Genomic DNA, 20,409 nt, shown 5'->3' on the forward strand with positions numbered 1-20,409 from the left:
TTGTATATATATATATATATATAATGTTGTATATATATATATATATATAATATTGTATATATATATATATATATATATATATGTGAGGGTAGGCTGAAAAGTAATGCACACATGCTTGTAGAGCGCGAAGGAAATGACCTGCAGCAGCGCACCAGGTGGCAGGTGGAAGAACAATTTCCCCTCTATACGCATGCACAGGTTTGAGGTCGGTGAAGTCATCCATTTTGTTTTGAGAAGCGGAAGTATGGAGACGTGTTCGAGTGCTATGTCAACGCGAGTGAAACAGCGTGCTGTTATCGAATTTTTAACTGCTGAAAAAGTGACTCCTACTGAGATTCATCGTCGTTTAAAGGCTGTTTATGGTGACGATGCTGTTGATAGGTCTACCGTAAATCGATACAGACGATTCAGATCGTAAGACGAAACAGACGATAAACATCGTAAACTCGTCGATGATTTGATTCAAAGTGACCGGCGATCAACAGCATCGTCACCATAAACAGCCTTTACGACGATGAATCTCAGTAGGAGTCACTTTTTCAGCAGTTAAAAATTCGATAACAGCACGCTGTTTCACTCGCGTTGACATAGCACTCGAACACGTCTCCATACTTCCGCTTCTCAAAACAAAATGGATGACTTCACCGACCTCAAACCTGTGCATGCGTATAGAGGGGAAATTGTTCTTCCACCTGCCACCTGGTGCGCTGCTGCAGGTCATTTCCTTCGCGCTCTACAAGCATGTGTGCATTACTTTTCAGCCTACCCTCGTATATATATATATATATATATATGTATATATAATGTTGATATGTAGCGATAAGTCGCATAACGTAGAGTAAGAAATAGGACTTTAATTTAGAATTTGACAATGTTCTCCACATTTTTAATGAAAACTACTAGTACCATCGTATTCAGCAGGTTGAAATCTATAAGATTCACTATGTTTTTTACGTTTCCATCCATGGGCAAAAAACGGCATTTTTTTAACATTGTTCTTTACTGTTATTTTGGTAGATACTTTTCTTGTGAATCGTTCAATGAGTTTCTTTTGTGGACATTTGAGTTATGTCATCATATGCATAATTGTTAAGGAGCTTCAAATCTTAAATATTATTGTGCGAAGAAATATTGTTAATATAAATAATTAATTTTCTAATTTATCGTACAATTTTACAAAATATTATATTTGAAAAAAGAGAATATAAAAATCATATAATTAAGTAATAATTAACAACTTTAATTAGAACTTAAGAATCTATATATGATTAATAACATCTCATTTATCTGATAAAGTGCTTGTTGTATATAATACTTTTTTAATTATATAATAATAAAATATTTTTATTATTTAATTTTTCGAGAGCTTTTCTGTTATGGCATTTTAATTTGCGAATTTTAGAAGATTCTACATAAATTATATGTTTGTTTCATTATAGTACTTGAGAGAACGTTTCAAGATAGATGTGCCTCATAGATTTCGAACTCACACTTTTATGTCACCAACTTTCTGTGATCATTGTGGCTCGATGTTATATGGATTGTTTCGACAGGGTTTAAGATGCGACGGTAAGAGTACGAGACGTATATAAGAATATATTTTTAACAATGTAAAATTACATAATTAAAAGAAACTTTAATATCTTGATTGTTTAAGTTATTTTATTTGCATATCGATTGACTAACGTAAATTGATCCGATATGTGACATGCGCAAGTACAATCTTTTATTTAATTAATATATATGCAAATATATCGTAACACAATCATATTTTTATACTTCAGCAAATACAAACATGCTTCTTTTGCTTTGCACAAATACATACACGCATCTGCTTAGATACTTAACATAAACTTTAAATACAATAGTTCTAAAAAAAATTGCTAGAAAGCTTATTGTTAGTAATTTATATGTATTTTATGTTGCCGTTATGTAGTTTTTTATGCTTACATATACGTAATATATTGAAAAATATTATATATTAATACATATTATTAATATATTATATAATATAATAATATATTTATACATATATATACTATTGTATAATGTAAAAATATATCTAAAATTTTATTGATTTAATATGTAATATTTTATTAATTTTATCGGTAAAAACTCTGGTTTATAAATCCTTATATATATACATATATAGTACAAGATCTCTTGAAAGATCGGTTTAAATAAATGAGCTTATTAAAGCGTAAAAAATTTTGTTAAGAACATTAAATTTTCTTCCCAGCCTGATATAAATATATATATATATATATATATATATATATATATATATATATATATATATGTGTGTTTTATAAAATAAAAAGTCTATTTTTTTTATAGATTAAATTAATCATTTGCACTAGGAAAAAATTTAATGTTTTTAGCGAAACTATTTTGTTAAAGCATTTATAGTAACTTAAGTAACGTATCTTGTTTTATATAAAGATTTGATATTTTTGTTAAAAGTAATTTTTTATTGGGTTAGGTAATAAATTTGTAATAAATTTATATATAAATATAATAAATAATTATAATATTTATTATATTTATATATTTTTTATAATTTTTTCATTATAATATTTAATATATAATTCTTATTCATAAAAATATTTAAAATAAAAACACAGACGTTTAGTAATATGTAATGTATACAATATGACTAATGCAGCTCTCTGATTCATACTGTTTCATTGACTGATTCCGAGTTCGATCTCGGGCACTCACCCACTTAGAGTATTTGTCAGTTGGAGATACCTTCTCGAAGGTGTCCTTCACTTTGGCGGCGTTTATTATACGTCGAATAAATAGTTTTATATATTGTTTTTTTATATAAATTCTATTATATTATATATGAATTTATTATATTATATTATACATAAATTATATAAAAAAAAAATTAATCTTTAAATATAAATTTTTAAATATAATGATTTAAATAAATTATTTGACTCATTAAACAAAATTGATTTAACAAATATTTTTATCTGACATTACAAAATGTATTTTATTACAATTTGTGATTTCTGGTAAAAAAAGCAGTATGTTGAAAGAACAAAAATGTAAATAACATAAATAATATTTTTATAACTAAACAATTAGGTTTATGTTAATCAAAATTTTAAGTTGTCACAAACAGAAAGCATTTTGTTTATAACGAAATGTTTTTTTTTCTAGTGTGAATATAGTTAATTGTAAATAGAAAAGAATAAAATTTAGTAAAAAATACAATATGTATACATACCTATTTTATATTATGAATTACATATATGTACAGTCTCTTAACTTTTGTCCGTGAACGTATCATCTTTCAAAATTTCTAATAATCTCATCAGTATTAATAATTATTATATCCACATTTAAAAAGACGGATTGTTGAGCTAATTGTTCTGCATTTTTTAGCAATGCAATTATCAACTGTAATTATCACTGTGCTCGCGGTTTATTAGAGTCTAGGTAGTATATAGTTAGACACACTGGGAAGCCTCATACTAGAATTCTATTATTACATCGGGTCGCCGGCTTAAACTCAGTTGGTCTTGGCTCCCTGAACCGTGAGAACGGGCTTGCTTTTCGTACACCTGAGCGTGAATTTCCACGTCCGATCTCTGCGGCTAAAAGTACAACGCAATTGTTTGATCATCTTTCGATTGTTTCTCGCCTCTTTTCATTCATTATTATTGCACCGCAATTATTATCAGATATTATCGTTCAGTGTAAATAGAATAAAGTGTAAAAATGCCATATTACAACGACGTTCCATATTATTATGGAGGAGGAGCTTATGCGAATCATAGCTCGTTAATGACAGGCACAGGACGGTAAGAATAAAGCAATTTTCTTAATGCGAGTATAAAATGTAATATTACATAAATGTTATTTTATTTGTATTTATAATATTTAATTATATATATATAATATTTATTTATAATATTTTATTGTATCAGGAAGAGAGAGAAAGCGAGAGAGAGGAAGAGAGAGAAAGCGAGAGAGAGAAAGAGAGAGAGAGAGAGAGAGAGAGAGAAATTTGAATTTTTTTATTTCTTTGTCATCAGTTGCCAACATTTGTTTCTTTGAGCAGACATTAATTGGTGGAAATTTTTCTTAAGAATCGTATACATATGATACATATTATGTATAAAAAATTTTACGTAAGATTTTCATCGAAAAGTACGAAATAAGTCGTATAATTACATTGTGAATATTTTCCTTGTTTATCTTTCACGCTATAGATTTTGGTAAAACGAGTCGATGACTCATATGACTCCTCAAATCACATGATGCGATAAATTTAAAAGCTATCCGAGTTAAATTCTAAATACATCATTGTTATAAAACAAAGATTAAATATCATAAAATGTTTTCTATTTTTTTTACTTACTGTCTGTAATATATAAGAAAAACAATATATAAATAAAATTTTTTTTTAGAGGCATTATGTGGTTATACGTAGAAATAGCATTACTTTATATACATATTGATCGTAACATCAAACGAATCGTATGTGCTTTTCATATGTGTACTCAACAAATGTTTGTGAAATGTTTTCATTCCGTAACGTAACACGAAACAAAAATAACTATTTGACATTGAAGTAAATATGCGATAATCAGTTAAAGGGATGATCGATATGGATGTACATATATGTATACAATAAGCACTTTATCAGATAAATGAGATGTTATTAATCATATATAGATTCTTAAGTTCTAATTAAAGTTGTTAATTATTACTTTATTATATGATTTTTATATTCTCTTTTTTAAAATGTAATATTTTGTAAAATTGTATACGAGAAATTAGAAAATTAATTATTTATATTAATAATATTTCTTTGCACAATAACATTTAAGATTTGAAGCTCCTTAACAATTTTGCATATGACATAACTCAAATGTCCACAAAAGAAACTCATTGAACGATTCACAAGAAAAGTATCTACCAAAATAACAGTAAATTTATGCAATTTATGTAGATTACAATCGCGATTACAAACAATCATAATGTTCATGCAGAACACCCTTTCACACTCCGCTGTCGCGTTTCTCGCCGCACCTATCAACTATTTCGGAATCTCCACTCAATCATTTGCATCGTACACATTTCTCCGTAAGACCTCCGCCGATATCCGTAAGACATACGAGACGAGTGATAGACACGGCAGATATTGACGTCTCATCACCGAGAAGTCTCTCACATAATGGAAGTCATCCTACAAATCGCTTGCATCGTAATCGTCCGACCATCAAGATCAGATCACAGGCCTTAAAGGATAATCCCGTATTGCGAGAACACAATGAAAGGCACGAGAAGTCGGTGGCTGAACTCTTAATGGAGAAGTTTTTCATTAAGGATAAAAAATTTGATGGCAATGGAAACCAACAGGTACGTCTATATCATCAAGTCGGCTTGAATCGCTTAGAGAATCTTCAAGAGCAAGAGGCTGTACAGAAGCGAATTACTCGCAGATTTACGCGACGTAGATCTTCCATCGATCAACTTAATCCTGAACAATTACAACAAAAAGCTACATATGCGCAAGTTCAGGCAAAGGTTTTGGACAGTCTCGTGGCTGAGGAGCAAGCACAAATTGAGAATGAGATACGACAAAATACTTTGATGAAGGATACAATGACGAGAGGCTCAATCACTGCTCACTCATACTATACCGATTCTGATACGATGACACCTCAAGAAGAGGAGAAAACAGCTACGATCAAAATAAAGAAAACTATGAATAAGACTATGAAAAAAAAGAAGCCAACTATCGATAAACCAAGGCTAACTGATAAGACTAATAACAAGCGATCAAATATCTACAGCGAAACTGATTCGGAGATCGAAGAGGAGAACAATAGTCCGAAACCTCAGATGTATAAGATTGAAGCTTGTAACAGTGTCGGGGATTTTTCTACGATTTGGGTAAATGCGAGCTCTGAAAATGAAAAGTGTAAATCAATGGTCGAGCAGTTTAGAGAAAGTGCGAAGATTCCTACTCCCAAGGTATTTGAAGCTGAAAATGAGGTGGACGCTTTTTCGAATAATATAGACGAAACGGAAATGCAAATAGTGTTACCTGTGCGAAAACCTTATGTAAAAGATTCATCAAGGAATAGCGTATACTTAACAATGAAAAAGCCTACAGAAAAACTTAACGAAAAAATTGAGAAATGCAACAGAGATGATAATCAATTAAACTTGTCAAATAGTTTCATTGATGTGAAAAATAATATTTTTATAGATAATGCGTTAAATAGCTTAACAAGCAAAGATTCATTAGAATTTAAGGACGATGTACAAGTGACAAATGATATTAAAGATATGACATTAAAGAAAATTTCAGATAAGTCTAAAAATAAGAAAGAGGAATCTTTGGCAAAAAAGAACATTTATTTCACATCGGATAACATAGATATACAAAATAAGATTGTCTCAAAAACAAATAGCGATGTACGAGGAAATGATAAGGACAATGCAGCACTTTCGAAGAGTACTGAGGCGATTATGAATTCTATACAATCAAACGTTGTCGAATTTACTTCGACGAATGCACAAAAGAACGACACTCAAGTAAAACAATTAAAATTGGCTAAAAATATTCTCACGGATGTAAAAAAAAATGAAAGTCAAAAAGATGACAATGTAATCAATACTATGAAAAGCTTTGATTATGTAAAAACTATTGAGATGCCAGAATTTTTCACCACTAAGGATTCTCTTACATCAAAGATAGATAAACGCATGGAAGAGAAATCAAAAATTTTGGCGACGTCGCGCGAAGATGGTACAAAACGAAGTGTTGTCTTGAGTGAAGCTAATGATAATGCAGGTAAAAACAGCGCCAATAGTTCGACGTGTTGTCTGCCAAAACCGTCTAAAATTAATGCAGACAAAAATAATGTCGTAGAAGCGCCAGAGCTTTCATTGCGAGAGAAGGCACAGTATCTGGCAAATCCACCGGAAAGTACTGAAGACGTTGTCACGTTGCCGGAAAAGAAGGTGAACAAAGCAAACTTGGCAAAGGCTACTTTCTGTAATGCTTCGAAGAAAATTAATAGCGTAGATATGAGTAAACCGACTTTTAAACTCGATGTAACTCAAGCCAATGACGTGGTTAATTTGGTGACTAAAGAAACGACCTTGCTCAAGGAAATTAACGGCGAAGTGCGTAATATCGATCGTAATGAGGAAATGAAATCAAGAACAGATATCAAACCGGCAAAAGTCGACCTGACGAAAACATTGGAGAACAAATTAGAAAAGACTAATGGAAATATCCTACGTAAATTGTCTATAAAGACAACTAATTCATCAAAAATTGAAACGGAAAAAATCACCCCCAAAATATCAGTACCGGAAAAATCAAATCTATTAAATACTGATATTATAAAGGTAAGTAATGTCGATATAGGAAAAGATGCATTGGGAAATGCCGATTTATCCAATCTCAAAAGCAACGTGCCAAAACTTGATGTTGGAAAATCAAAATTCCAAATGAAAACTTTCCCCAAAATAGATGTGAATGAAACCGATAAGATGGGCTCATCAAAAATTAAGAAAGAATTAGATACATTTAAAATATCAAAAATTAATGAAGACAAATCCATATTATTTCTTCAAAAAGATCTCGATAAGCCAAAAATTTTGAAAAAAAGCATTAATGATTCTAAAACACCGATGAATAATTGCTCACTGAATTTAACATCTAATAATATTCCCCATGTGCAACAGTCTACATCCAATGATGAAAATGTTGCGGACAAAAGTATATTCGTTAAAAAAATATTAGAGCCGCCAAAACTTCTAAATAAAGTAACGGAAAAGAAACCGGTGATAGTTGATGTGACTTATGACAAGTCGCAAGAGAAAGATGGGCAATTAACCAAAAGCGCTTCTACCGAAATTAATGAAGACAAATCCATATTATTTCTTCAGAAAGACCTCGATAAGCCAAAAATTTTGAAAAAAAGCATTAATGATTCTAAAACACCGATGAATAATTGCTCACTGAATTTAACATCTAATAATATTCTCCATGTGCAACAGTCTACATCCAATGATGAAAATGTTGCGGACAAAAGTATATTCGTTAAAAAAATATTAGAGCCGCCAAAACTTCTAAATAAAGTAACGGAAAAGAAACCGGTGATAGTTGACGTGACTTATGACAGGTCGCAAGAGAAAGGTGGGCAATTAACCAAAAGCGCTTCTACCGAAATTAATGAAGACAAATCCATATTATTTCTTCAGAAAGACCTCGATAAGCCAAAAATTTTGAAAAAAAGCATTAATGATTCTAAAACACCGATGAATAATTGCTCACTGAATTTAACATCTAATAATATTCCCCATGTGCAACAGTCTACATCCAATGATGAAAATGTTGCGGACAAAAGTATATTCGTTAAAAAAATATTAGAGCCGCCAAAACTTCTAAATAAAGTAACGGAAAAGAAACCGGTGATAGTTGACGTGACTTATGACAAGTCGCAAGAGAAAGATGGGCAATTAACCAAAAGCGCTTCTACCGAATCTATCGATTTTTGGAGTGAAATCAAAGCGACGAGTGTTCCTGAAGAGATAAAATCGAAACAAGAAAGCAGATTTTCTTCTTGCGAAACTACGACTCCCAAAGTTGAGAAAGAGATAGATCCAACGAATCCGAAATTGATATTTAATAATTCGTCGGCAAGAAAGAAGTCGTTGACAGCGTCGATGAAAAATTTCGACGATAAGAAAGATAGAACTAAAAAGGATGAAGCGGAATTCGATAATTCAACAGTCAAATCTAGTAACGTTGTTGCAGAAAAAGAAAAGGAAAAGGAGAAAGTCATTTTGGAATTTCCAAAAGTCAAGAATGAAGAAGCTACAAAACTCATTAAAACAACAGAGAATGAGAAAAATATGCTAAAAATGCCAAAGAAGAAGAAAAATCTTTCAATAGCAATTGATATTAAGAACTCGAATTCGACCGTGAAGAAGGCTCCCTTGAAACATGATTCCGCGATCTCAATACAATCCAACTCTACAACATCCGACATGACAACTGTTGCAACTTCGGAAGTATCTGCTTTAATACCTGAAGTCACAGTACCTGCAATAAATATAGTTGAACCGGTTACATTATCCGAAGAATCAAACAGCTACAGAATCGATGAAGTATACGAGAATCCCAATACTCCAACAAATGAACTGTCATCCGATCTTTTCTTGGTTCCGAAAATCTCAAAGTGGAGCAATCAGGATGATCTGACGAATGCTGACGATGTGGAGACTCCGGTTGCATCAGAAGAAACCAGTTTGGTCGTTAGTCCTAAAGTCAGTCCACAATCTTTCAAGACAAAACATTCGAATAAGAAAAAGAAGGCATCAAGTAAGAAAATGCCGTTAACGAAAAGCGAGAAAGAAATGAAGATTCGTAGCAACGAATCGACGATAACGAGTCAACAGAATACACTTACTTCTGAAAAGCAGCTCTTAACGAAACCCTCTCCGAGAACGTCGCCCAAGTCTAGTCCGAGAAACACACCTTCGCAACGTCCACTCGATCTTATCAGGATGTTCTATACTACACCCTCGGCATTACTCACGGCAACGCCGAGAGATCTTACCAAGATCAGAAGAGCGAAAATCAAGAAAAGGCGACATCATTCGAAAACATCATCCGTTAATAGCGATAGTACCGGAAGTACAACGAGTACTGCTACAACGGAGAGTACGGACGGAAGCGGATCGACTTGCATTGAACTAGACAATGATTCCGACCACAAGAACTCGACGAGAAGCAACGATTCCGGATTCGATGGTTCACCAAGAATCTTGAGTATTTATTTTGCGATTATCTACGCAAAATATGCTATTAAATGTATATCCAGACAGTTTCAATTATTCTTTCTATCTTTAGTTATTGATAAAAAATATTTGATAAAAAATATTTAAATTGTAACCTTAAAACGAGACATTCGGAAGGTGTCTGGAAAATACTAACGCGATGGTAATATTAATTTACTAATTTACGTGTGAATGTTCCAATTATTTGTTAATAATCCTCTGGTGATAATTTTGCATGTGAGCGTATGTGCTACACAATTTATACACAAAAAGCTAAACCCACCTGCTAAAGTATAATTATTATGCGAAAATCCCAAAAATATTTATAAGTGTCTATGTTTGGATTGCATTTTTAAATTAATGTTTATTAACATTATAATGTGAGTTTATGTTTTGTTTTTTGTTTAAGTAACGATTACACTTTTAAACAGAAGCACTTTCACATATGTTAATTTTAAATCAATAAATGATACGTAAATAAACTATTAAAAAAAATTCTATCGAAAAACTTATCAGAAATATTTGCAATCACACTTGCATATTGCAGATAAAACTTATAAACTCAATAAATCAGGTCAAAAACTTTTCTTTTAGTATATTGAAATATTTTCATGAACTTTTTATTTCTCCGTATCTCATTTAACGATGTTATTGATATCTCCAATGGTGGAAGCAATGGATAAGATGATCCATACATTGTGTGGGTTGTATGTTTTTTTTAAATACTATTAAAATAACATTATAAAAATCATTACCATAGTGTCATAGTTTAACTAGTTACGACAGTAACCAAAAAATCATGATTCAAAGTGCCAGTGCGCATGCACGAAAAAGTGCAACCAGCAATATGGCTACATTGTTAGTTAGCGATTAGGAAGAATAAACAGGTGGTTATATGCATTTATTACAAAATTATAACCATAACTCAGTTCTAAGAAAAAAAATATATGTAAATTAGTACTTTTAAATAAAAAAAGAAACAATACAAGCGTGACTTATTTATTATTTTATTATAATAATAATATTAATAAATTTTACCTTTAAAGTCTGTAAGAAATCTAAAGAAACTAATTCCTTATTATTATTTTTTATGTCGTATTTTTATATTTATTTATATTTTTATAATTTTGTACACAAACATATTCAACCTTCTTATTTAATATTATTTATATTAATATAAGAAAAAAATAAATTTTTAACTTTATTTTTCCTAATCACTAATTAATAATGCTGTTATATTATATCACAGTTTAAACTCTAAATTGTAACCATATTGCTGGTTGTACTTTTTCACGCATACACTGGAACTTTGGACCATAATTTTTCGGCGACTGTAACTGGTTAAAACTGTGATAATGTCTTTATGATTTGTATGTAACACTTTATTTATGTAAAAAAAATAGTAATATTTGACACAGAGTGTAAACTGATCCAACTTTGTCAAATATATGCTATGTATAATATCATATTAATGAAAAAATGTTATATAAAAGTCTATAAATTCTTTTTCGTGCATTATTTTATTATGGAGGTTGAAATTGTAAATTAGTAGGAAAATTTCTTTATTTATAAATAAATTTCCACAAGTATATACAGTCATAGTTAGAAAAATATTTGACTAAAGAGGCCAAATAAACCAAGCCACAAAAATATTACAAGTCGTTTTTAAAAATAACATTGATGATATTTAACGTAAACATTTCTAATTCACTCTTTATAGATTTAGAAAAATATCAATGTCTAATTTCAGATGTTTTTTCAAATATTTATCAGGCAATCTCTATGCGAAGAGTTAATAAAGTGTGCATTTGAGAAAAATCAAAGTATCAGTTCATGAGTAATTGAACCGAGAACTAAAAAATTGATTCAGAAATTAAAATTCGGGGAAATAGTCTTTTGCTTTTATTTTGATACTTTTTTATAAAATATTTTTACTTCACAATTTTTTTTTACTTTTATTATAAATTATATAGTATCGTATATGTGCGTGCGTGCGTACATGTATGATAATACTATTATATTGCTTTATTATATACGTTGTAATAGCACACGTAATATATAATGTCTGCTCATGCCGTTACAAAGCATAAAAAAAAAAAAGTTATAATATTAAGCGGATTGAAGGGATATATTTTTTACCGCTCTGCAATAAAACATTCCTATAGATTGTGACATGGCCTGCCATAAGAAGTGCGAAAAGCTAACTGGAAATCTATGTGGATTAAACCAAAAGCTAGTTGCAGAAGCATTGCAAGCTTTGAAAAAAGGTGAGTAATGCTCTAAATATCTTTCGCTGTCCATTTAATTGCAATATTTCAAGAAATATGATTCAACTACAGTAACACGTGGTACTTTTTTGGATAGTCTTCGTTTTTCACCTGTTTGCTTGGTATGAATATGCTTATACGGATACTTTGGAATGGCCGGGCTCATTTAAAAAACAAATATATGTCATATAATTAAATGCATAGAGAGTCGAATTAGATGGTTTTATTATTACAATATCGTAGATTTAATACGACAATTAATAAGCAATTATATGTATATGTAGAAAATTTCCTCAATACACAAAGAAAAAGCGTTCTATACATATACAATGCAGTTTTATGTACACATATATACACACATTATATCACACGATTTATGTAGATATTCTTTTATCTCTAACATTAAACATTTTCAAGAACAATCAAACCAAACAGCTCTAACGATACAAATCAATGATTGAAAATATATAAGCTTATATGATGCTAAATACTGTTGTTAATAGTTGTCAATGTAATGATCGAGAACTACAATATAATAATAATTGATATGACGTTGTTATATTAATTGTTTTACTACTAAAGAAGTTTCAAACAAGGATCAAAATGTTTCTATAATTATTATCACGATGTATTTCTCGACCAAATATTGACAACCGTCTTTAGCTTCATTTAAGTCTAATTTTTAACAACTGATTAATATTTTTATATTGTTCGTTATATTTAAGAGTTGGAATCAAGTCTTTCGTCTGATTGCATGACTGATTGTGAGTCTGAGAAAAAAGAGATCCTAATGCACAATTACAGATGCGTGTTTGATTTTGTTTTACTTATTAAAAAAAAAAAACAAATTAAAAATGACGTTGATGCGATTATCATTATTTATTCTTAGCGCCCTCACAGTCATCTGACAATCAGCGAAACTCAGATACCTCAGATCGTTTTCCGAGCGGTCGGATAACGCCTCCAGCTACAAATTTACCAAGGTTCAAGAAATATGCTGTAACAGATTTTAATTTTCTCAAAGTAAGTTCAAATCCAAGATTCCATCGATAATTTTATTAATGATGAAACACAGATTTAAGAATGTTACTTTATAAAAATAACTTGTTGCCGTTACTGTTACTCAGAAAGTAACAAATCGTTACAATTTCCGTTACTTTTTTTTTGTATACAATACAAATTTTACGTAAAAATTTTTTTAATATAAGATCAAATTTTTACACTAAACACAAAATTTAAAGAAATGATATAATTTTGATAGTGATATTGTTATTGATATAAAATATGTAATAATTTTAATAATAATAAATTATTTTAAATAAGAGAAACCTTTGAAAAAAAGTGTAAACAAGCTTTCTTAAGCACTTTTAGATTCTGTAAATGTGAATAAAATAATTTTTTTATTGTTAGTTTACTTTCAATAGATTTGTAAATATGGTCAAAATCGTTTTCTTCACGTCTCTTCAATTTTTTTTATTTTAAAATTCTAACATGATATGATAATTTTCATAATATTGAATTCTTGACTAATCATTGAATTATCTGTTAAATTTTAATTAAATGTTTTTTTTACACAGTAGAAAGATACTAGAAAGAGATTCCAGTAGGTTCTATGTGATACTGCATTTCAGTACTCTTATCAATCGCTACCCGGTAAAAAATTTATTAATGTATAGTTATGTATAGTATGCATAATTTTGTATTATCGTTGACTGACATGTAGCCAACATTAATATAAAATTATATATAATTATACAACAAGTCATATATTATTATATATAATTATACATAACTTATATAAAATTTTATATATTTCTATATAATTTTATATGGTCATATATCATATATGATTATACATAACAAATTTTTTACCGGGTAAGTTCCGTTTCGCGCATATATGCACATGTATCTATAGCATATGTTACATGTATTATATAAAATTTTTATCTGCTACATTGATTTCACCGTACTGTAGTTTAATATTTCTGATATATTTAATTTTGAGATATTTTCTTAATTTTCAGAAAAAATATAAGAATAAACTGTAATGCAAGTAATAAAATAATTAAAACTTTAACTATCAGCTTTTAACCATTTTTTCAAAAATTTAGAAAAAAAAAATTTATATATGCATATCATACAGCAATTAAAAAATCATATGTACTTTATACGTTATACTTTTTAAGCAGAAATCGATTTTCCTTTATTCAGTTCGTTAAATGTACACTAGTTCAGAATTGGATAAAAAAACTGATTCATGTATACTTACAAAATATGTATTAATTAATTCACGAGACATGGTCACACACATAAAAAAATCATCCAGTGCAAATGCTTGATTTTCTAGTTTGCAATCAAACAAAAAACTCTGATTATACAAGTATGGACTGCTAGCACTCCCATTTCCCATTAGAACAAGTGAGAGGTTTTGTATTCAACGTTGATTGATTTTCAGCGCCACCATCAAATACCAAAAGCCCAGGAGATTTAAATCATGAGGTCATATTAATTGTAGATATAGTAATGATACTTTAAATTATGAAAAATTTATTAGATATGTATGATATTTATTATATACTTTTATTTTAGTTTGCCGTTTTTTCGTTGATATTTTACAACGTTGCAAGCGCTTAATGTTGATAACAGATTGATAATCTGAAGTTTGCGTTAGCAGTCCATACTTATGTAGTCAATGGGAAAAAAGTAATAAACTTTACTTTTGTTTTATCAACAATCAATTTATTGTGTGCATTACTAACCATTTATTTGTGAGAACATGTGAAACAGAATTTAATCTGGATCGAATGAATAATGATAAATATAAAATTACCCGGTAAAAAATTTTTATATATAATCAGACAAAATTATACATTCTAATTATACAAATTTATGTACGAAATTTGTCCATTTTATATATAATTATACATAAAATGTTGCAGCATTGTGTATAAGTATGTATAAGCTTACATATACATTCTGATTGCAGCTATCAATCCATTTATATATAAATATACGTAACTTTTATAAGGTGTCATCTATAATTATACATATTTTTACACAACTGTGTAGAATCCTGTATAATTATATTCAATTCTGCATAACCATACATAACAAATTTTTTATCGGGTAGCATCGCGCTATATATTATTTTTAACGTCTATACATAAGTGTATTAAGATTTGTTGTCTAATTTAGATTTGAAACGTTTACCTAAATTCATTACATGTTATTCTAATTAAGGATGTTTAGTATCTATTTTTAAAAATATAGGAATTTAATAAAATTTGCACAGATTGTTCTGATACATATTCAGAGACTTATAAAAAAACCTGGAGTTGATTCACTGAAGCAATCAAAAGTTATAAAGATTTTAATTTGCAATGAATTTACCCGTCAATATTATTATAAATATAATTATTTTGTGGAGCTAATTATAAGTAAAAGTATTAATATAATTATAAATATAATTATTTATATAAATAAGTATAAATATAATTATTTCTGTCTTTTTTAGTCGTTAAATTGATACGATTACAGATTTTCTATCTTATAAAAAACCTGTGTGTTGATTTAAGAGCTAAAATAGATAGAAATAATAATAGAAATTTATTCAAAATTTGCAAAAGTATAGTTTAAATATAGAGGAAATATTTGATCACATAATTTTGGTCAAGTACTGACTAGTTCAAAAGATATTGAATATAATTTTCTCAATTTCGTCCTATTATCCGAGATGACATATTATTTATTGTGAAAACGTGGCAACATACTATTCAGCTGAGTCTTCTTTTGACATTTTAAATAACCTATCTTTTCATCTGAAGAAGCCTCTATATACAAACGTATAAGCGAGAAGCGACTAGGCCTCATATGTCAATTTGCAATTTGACCAACTTATGAAAAATTACCATGTTGTCACATTTCTTTCTTCTCGCAGAAATGATAAATTATTAAAATTATCAAAGAAATAGTTAGAAATCTTTTATATTTTGTTATTATTCACTATTATAATTTTTATTCTGACATTTTAAATTACTCTGTACGAGTAAATTCTTTTATTTTTATAATTCAAATTTTGTGCTGTAATGTTGAAATCAAGGTACCGTCAATGATAAAAGTTTCTCATTATAATTTAAGAAACGCGAAAATTCTCCGAAAAAAAGCAACAGAAGTTAGAAAATACATTTCTACACTCTAGCTATGAATACATAATAAGATTTTATGCAATCTTTATAATAATCATATACTAAGATATATGAGAAAAGTATATATTCGTCAATTTCAACTACTTTTTGCTCCGATTGTAGGTGCTAAACATCCTTAAATATGTAGACAATAAAAAGTTGAACAGAACAAGGTTTTTTATTAACTAGATATCCATTTGTAAAAATAGTCATAAGTCATAGTCACTTTGAATCAATTGAGCTTAAAATTTATATAATAAACCGGAATTTTATTTTGAATAACTTTTGATTTTCTTCAGGTCTTAGGTAAAGGAAGCTTTGGTAAAGTCTTGCTAGCTGAATTGTGCGGGACAGAATGCGTATACGCGGTGAAATGTCTGAAGAAGGACGTTGTTCTCGAAGATGACGACGTCGAGTGCACATTAATCGAGAGAAAGGTTCTCACGCTGGCGACGAGACATCCGTATCTCTGTCATCTGTTCTGCACCTTCCAGACCGATTCGCACCTCTTCTTCGTTATGGAATACCTCAATGGAGGTGATTTGATGTTTCACATACAAAAGTCTGGTCGGTTTCCCGAGACCCGTGCACGCTTTTATGCTGCCGAAATATGGTCCGGACTGAGTTTTCTGCACAAAAAAGGCATTGTTTATCGGGACCTCAAGTTAGACAACGTATTGCTTGACTTTGAAGGTCATATTCGAATCGCGGACTTCGGTATGTGTAAGCTCCAAATCTTTCTAGATAGAACGGCTGATACGTTCTGCGGTACGCCTGACTATATGGCACCAGAGGTATATATCTCATTATTCGCTTCAAATTTATCTTTATTTTCTTGACGTAATTTGTTAACATAAAATTATTTATATTTAGATTATAAAAGGACTTAAGTATAATCACTCCGTGGATTGGTGGTCTTATGGCGTCTTGTTGTACGAAATGTTAACTGGTCAGTCACCATTTTCTGGATGCGACGAGGACGAATTGTTTTGGAGCATTTGCAACGAACGGCCGTTTATACCTCGGTATCTGAGTCAAGAAGCTACCGACATACTCGTCTGTTTATTAGAAAAAGATTCTGGGAAAAGGCTGCCTGCTCACGAAATTGCTATGCATGCTTTTTTTCAAGTAATCCACTATGATATTTTGTATAATAGAAATAGATAGAAATATATCGCGCGTGTAATTTGTTAATTAAACAAATATGTATGTTTAATTCATTCACAGCATTTGCCTTGGGACCGATTAGAGAGGAGACAGTTAGAACCGCCATTTAAACCCGCCCTTGATCACACTTTGGATACAAAGTATTTCGATACGGCGTTTACAACCGAACGTCCAAGGCTCACACCGGTACCCGAACAGATTTTGACTTCAATGGATCAAAATGTTTTCCGCGGATTCTCTTATACGAATCCGAACGCGACAGACTGATATGTATTAAGCAAGAATCTGTTAATTTATAACATATGATGTTATAAATTTAACAGATTAATGTCCGCAATTTTCTTCCTCATAATTTTTTTTCTTCCGTATAAAAACAACAAAAAGGAAATAATAACAATAACAATAATAATAATACATTGATATATTATGTTCTTTTAGTTCGGATAAAGTTATTATTATATAAACGACGCAGTATATAAATAAATCACATTTTAAAGACATGGATTTGTGCAAACAAACTATGAGAAAGGAATAATATATAATGAGATTCCACATAGTAAAAGTTGATCCTAGATACATCTGTCGGATATATTAAAAAAAAATTTTAATATTTAAAAGAAGGATATATGTTTAAAACGATAAGATATAGTTAGGATACACCAGTGAGCTCTATCTATACTGGAACGGCTAATCTTTTATCTGAAAATGTAGAGAACGAGAAGGAAAAAACTGCCATTTCCCTCCTTGTTTTGCAAATTTTGGCCAATGATTTTCTATGATCTTTTTTACTTTCTAAACCATATTCTTTATAGTTCATTCAATTCTTTATTACACAATATTGTTACATTTTTAATTTTGTCTTTCTTTTCCATTTTATAATTTCTTTGATATTACGTATTAGTTGGTTGTAGTCACTGATCTATATATTATAAGATCAGTGGTAGTAGAGGTTATTACTCCGTATTTGAATAAGCTAATGTTTTTTAGTTCGGATAGTACAAGATTAGAAAAAGAAGGAGATGGCAGTTTTTTCCTCTCGCTTTTCACATTCTTAGACCGATATTACATTTGTCGTACGACAAATGTAATATAAAGAACTAGCCATTCCAGTATAGGATTGAGTTCACTGAGATACACTGAGGATATCCGCTTTCATGACATCCATAGAAGATCCAAGGCCGGTATTTATAGTCCGTTCTTATATTCAAGCTCGTCTTAAGTAAAGTCTTAAAATTCTATTCGGCCATCTGATTGGCTGAACGTAGTCTTAAGTCGACTAAAAACATGTCTTAAGATGATCTTATATATGTATAAGAACGGACTATGAATACCGGCCCAAGAAGGGATAGCTCTAACAAAATTAAATTCAACAATGTGCACTAGATGTCTTTTTCGTTATCCTAAGCTGATCTAGAAGAAAATATTGAATATACAAACCTATTTTAAATGTCTAGTTAAAATATTTTTTAAAGAAATATGTCTTTAGGAAAAATGTTTCAGACAAAAATTGTTTAGTTTTAAGGAATTAATAAAAAAGTAACTTTGAGTAGCGTCACCAAAGTGAGGTCAATGTCATTATAAAATCTAATTTAAAAAAATTAGAATAACATTGATCTCACTCTGGTGACGTTACTCAAGATTACTGTTTTATACTGCGCCTTTAAAATCTAAACAATTTTTGTTTGAAATATTTTTGAAAAATACTTCTTTTGTGATAATTTAGGTAGACATTTGACATGATTCGTCTTGTTTAAAAGAAAAATTATTAACTACGTTTTTAAAAATGAAAATTATCTATGACGTGATTATATTATTTTAGAAGAAATAGATATTAGAAATTTAATATACATTTACAATATATGTACATTATGATATAAATATGTTAATATGTTAGTTTTTCTTTTAAAATCGATTAACTGTTTTAAAAAAATTAAAATTATTTTCTGTTCAAATTAGGCAAATTAAGTAAAGAAGATGTTTTACATTAATAGACATATAAGTATATAACAATCAGAAATATCCTCAGGAAATCTTACGGATGACTTTTTATCATATTTCGTGTATATTTTATCGTAAATTATAATTTCGATCAACTCAAGATATTCTATGAAGATTACTTTATGTGGGATAACATGTATGTAACATGAAACGTTTTGACAATAAATATGCAGGATGACAATTAGGACATTACTGAAGCTATTTGGCTATTATTTAGGAACAAATGGGTAAAATTAACGAACTCACGCTAGTTTGAGTATTAGAAACTTCTTTGTCAATTTTATTAGTATACAGTACAAAATATGAAGCAATTTGATAATCAAATTTTTACATTTTAAATAAGCAAAAATGATAATGGACAAAATTTAATATTTATAATAATAAAATATTTAATATTAAATTTAATATTAATACTAAATTATTAAATTGCTTTTACAATCAGCAATATAGCTGATAATAATCATATGGATCACAACAGATACCAGTCAGATAGCAGTAATAATTTCAGCTTGTCATTTATTATTTCGTGGTTAATTTGGAAACAAATGGAAACTAAAATTGATAACATTAAATGATTTTGAGTATAAAAACCTCTTAATCTTATCAGCACATAATACATAAAAATTATATAAAACTATTTGATAATTTTTTCATAATCTTTTATTCATTATATATCGTTTATATTTGTTATACTCTATTTAAATGCAAAATTTTATTATCAAATTACTATATATAATTTAATACTGTATAAAATTAATAAAATTAATAGATTTCTTGTATTCAAAATAATTAATTTTTTTATTTCTTTCCCGGTAAAAAATTTCTCATATATAATTATATATAACAATATAAAAGTATATAGAAATATATAAAATTCTGTATAAGTTACGTATAGTTATGTATAATATGCATAATTTTGTATTATCGTTGACTGACATTTAGCCAACATTAATATAAAATTATATATA

General features: G+C 29.2%; 1 protein-coding gene across 2 annotated transcripts; it reads left to right on the plus strand.

The window, feature by feature from the left end:
- The first annotated feature begins 3,505 nt into the window (after window positions 1-3,505).
- LOC140670887 (uncharacterized) lies at window positions 3,506-18,803 on the plus strand. 2 transcript variants are annotated; one of them, XM_072901706.1, is made up of 7 exons: window positions 3,506-3,815; window positions 5,010-9,817; window positions 11,991-12,092; window positions 12,982-13,115; window positions 16,576-17,070; window positions 17,150-17,404; window positions 17,504-18,803. In XM_072901706.1, the coding sequence occupies exons 1-7, from the start codon at window positions 3,733-3,735 to the stop codon at window positions 17,708-17,710; spliced, it is 6,084 nt and encodes a 2,027-aa protein (XP_072757807.1). In that variant the 5' UTR covers window positions 3,506-3,732; the 3' UTR covers window positions 17,711-18,803. The 2 variants fall into 2 exon arrangements, with proteins under 2 accessions (XP_072757807.1, XP_072757808.1); XM_072901707.1 differs by lacking the exon at window positions 11,991-12,092.
- Window positions 18,804-20,409: the final 1,606 nt, after the last annotated feature.

The sequence above is a fragment of the Anoplolepis gracilipes genome, chromosome 11, assembly GCF_047496725.1.
Source record: "Anoplolepis gracilipes chromosome 11, ASM4749672v1, whole genome shotgun sequence".
NCBI classification, from domain to species: Eukaryota; Metazoa; Arthropoda; class Insecta; order Hymenoptera; family Formicidae; genus Anoplolepis; species Anoplolepis gracilipes.

What these genes read in the sequence shown, in the direction of transcription:
- LOC140670887 (XM_072901706.1), top strand. Translation starts at nt 3,733, where the DNA reads ATGCCATATTACAACGACGTTCCATATTATTATGGAGGAGGAGCTTAT. An exon ending in TGGTTCACCAAGAATCTTGA is followed by an intron (nt 9,818 to 11,990) that starts GTATTTATTTTG and finishes ACATTCCTATAG; the next exon opens with ATTGTGACATGGCCTGCCAT. An exon ending in CTATGCATGCTTTTTTTCAA is followed by an intron (nt 17,405 to 17,503) that starts GTAATCCACTAT and finishes ATTCATTCACAG; the next exon opens with CATTTGCCTTGGGACCGATT.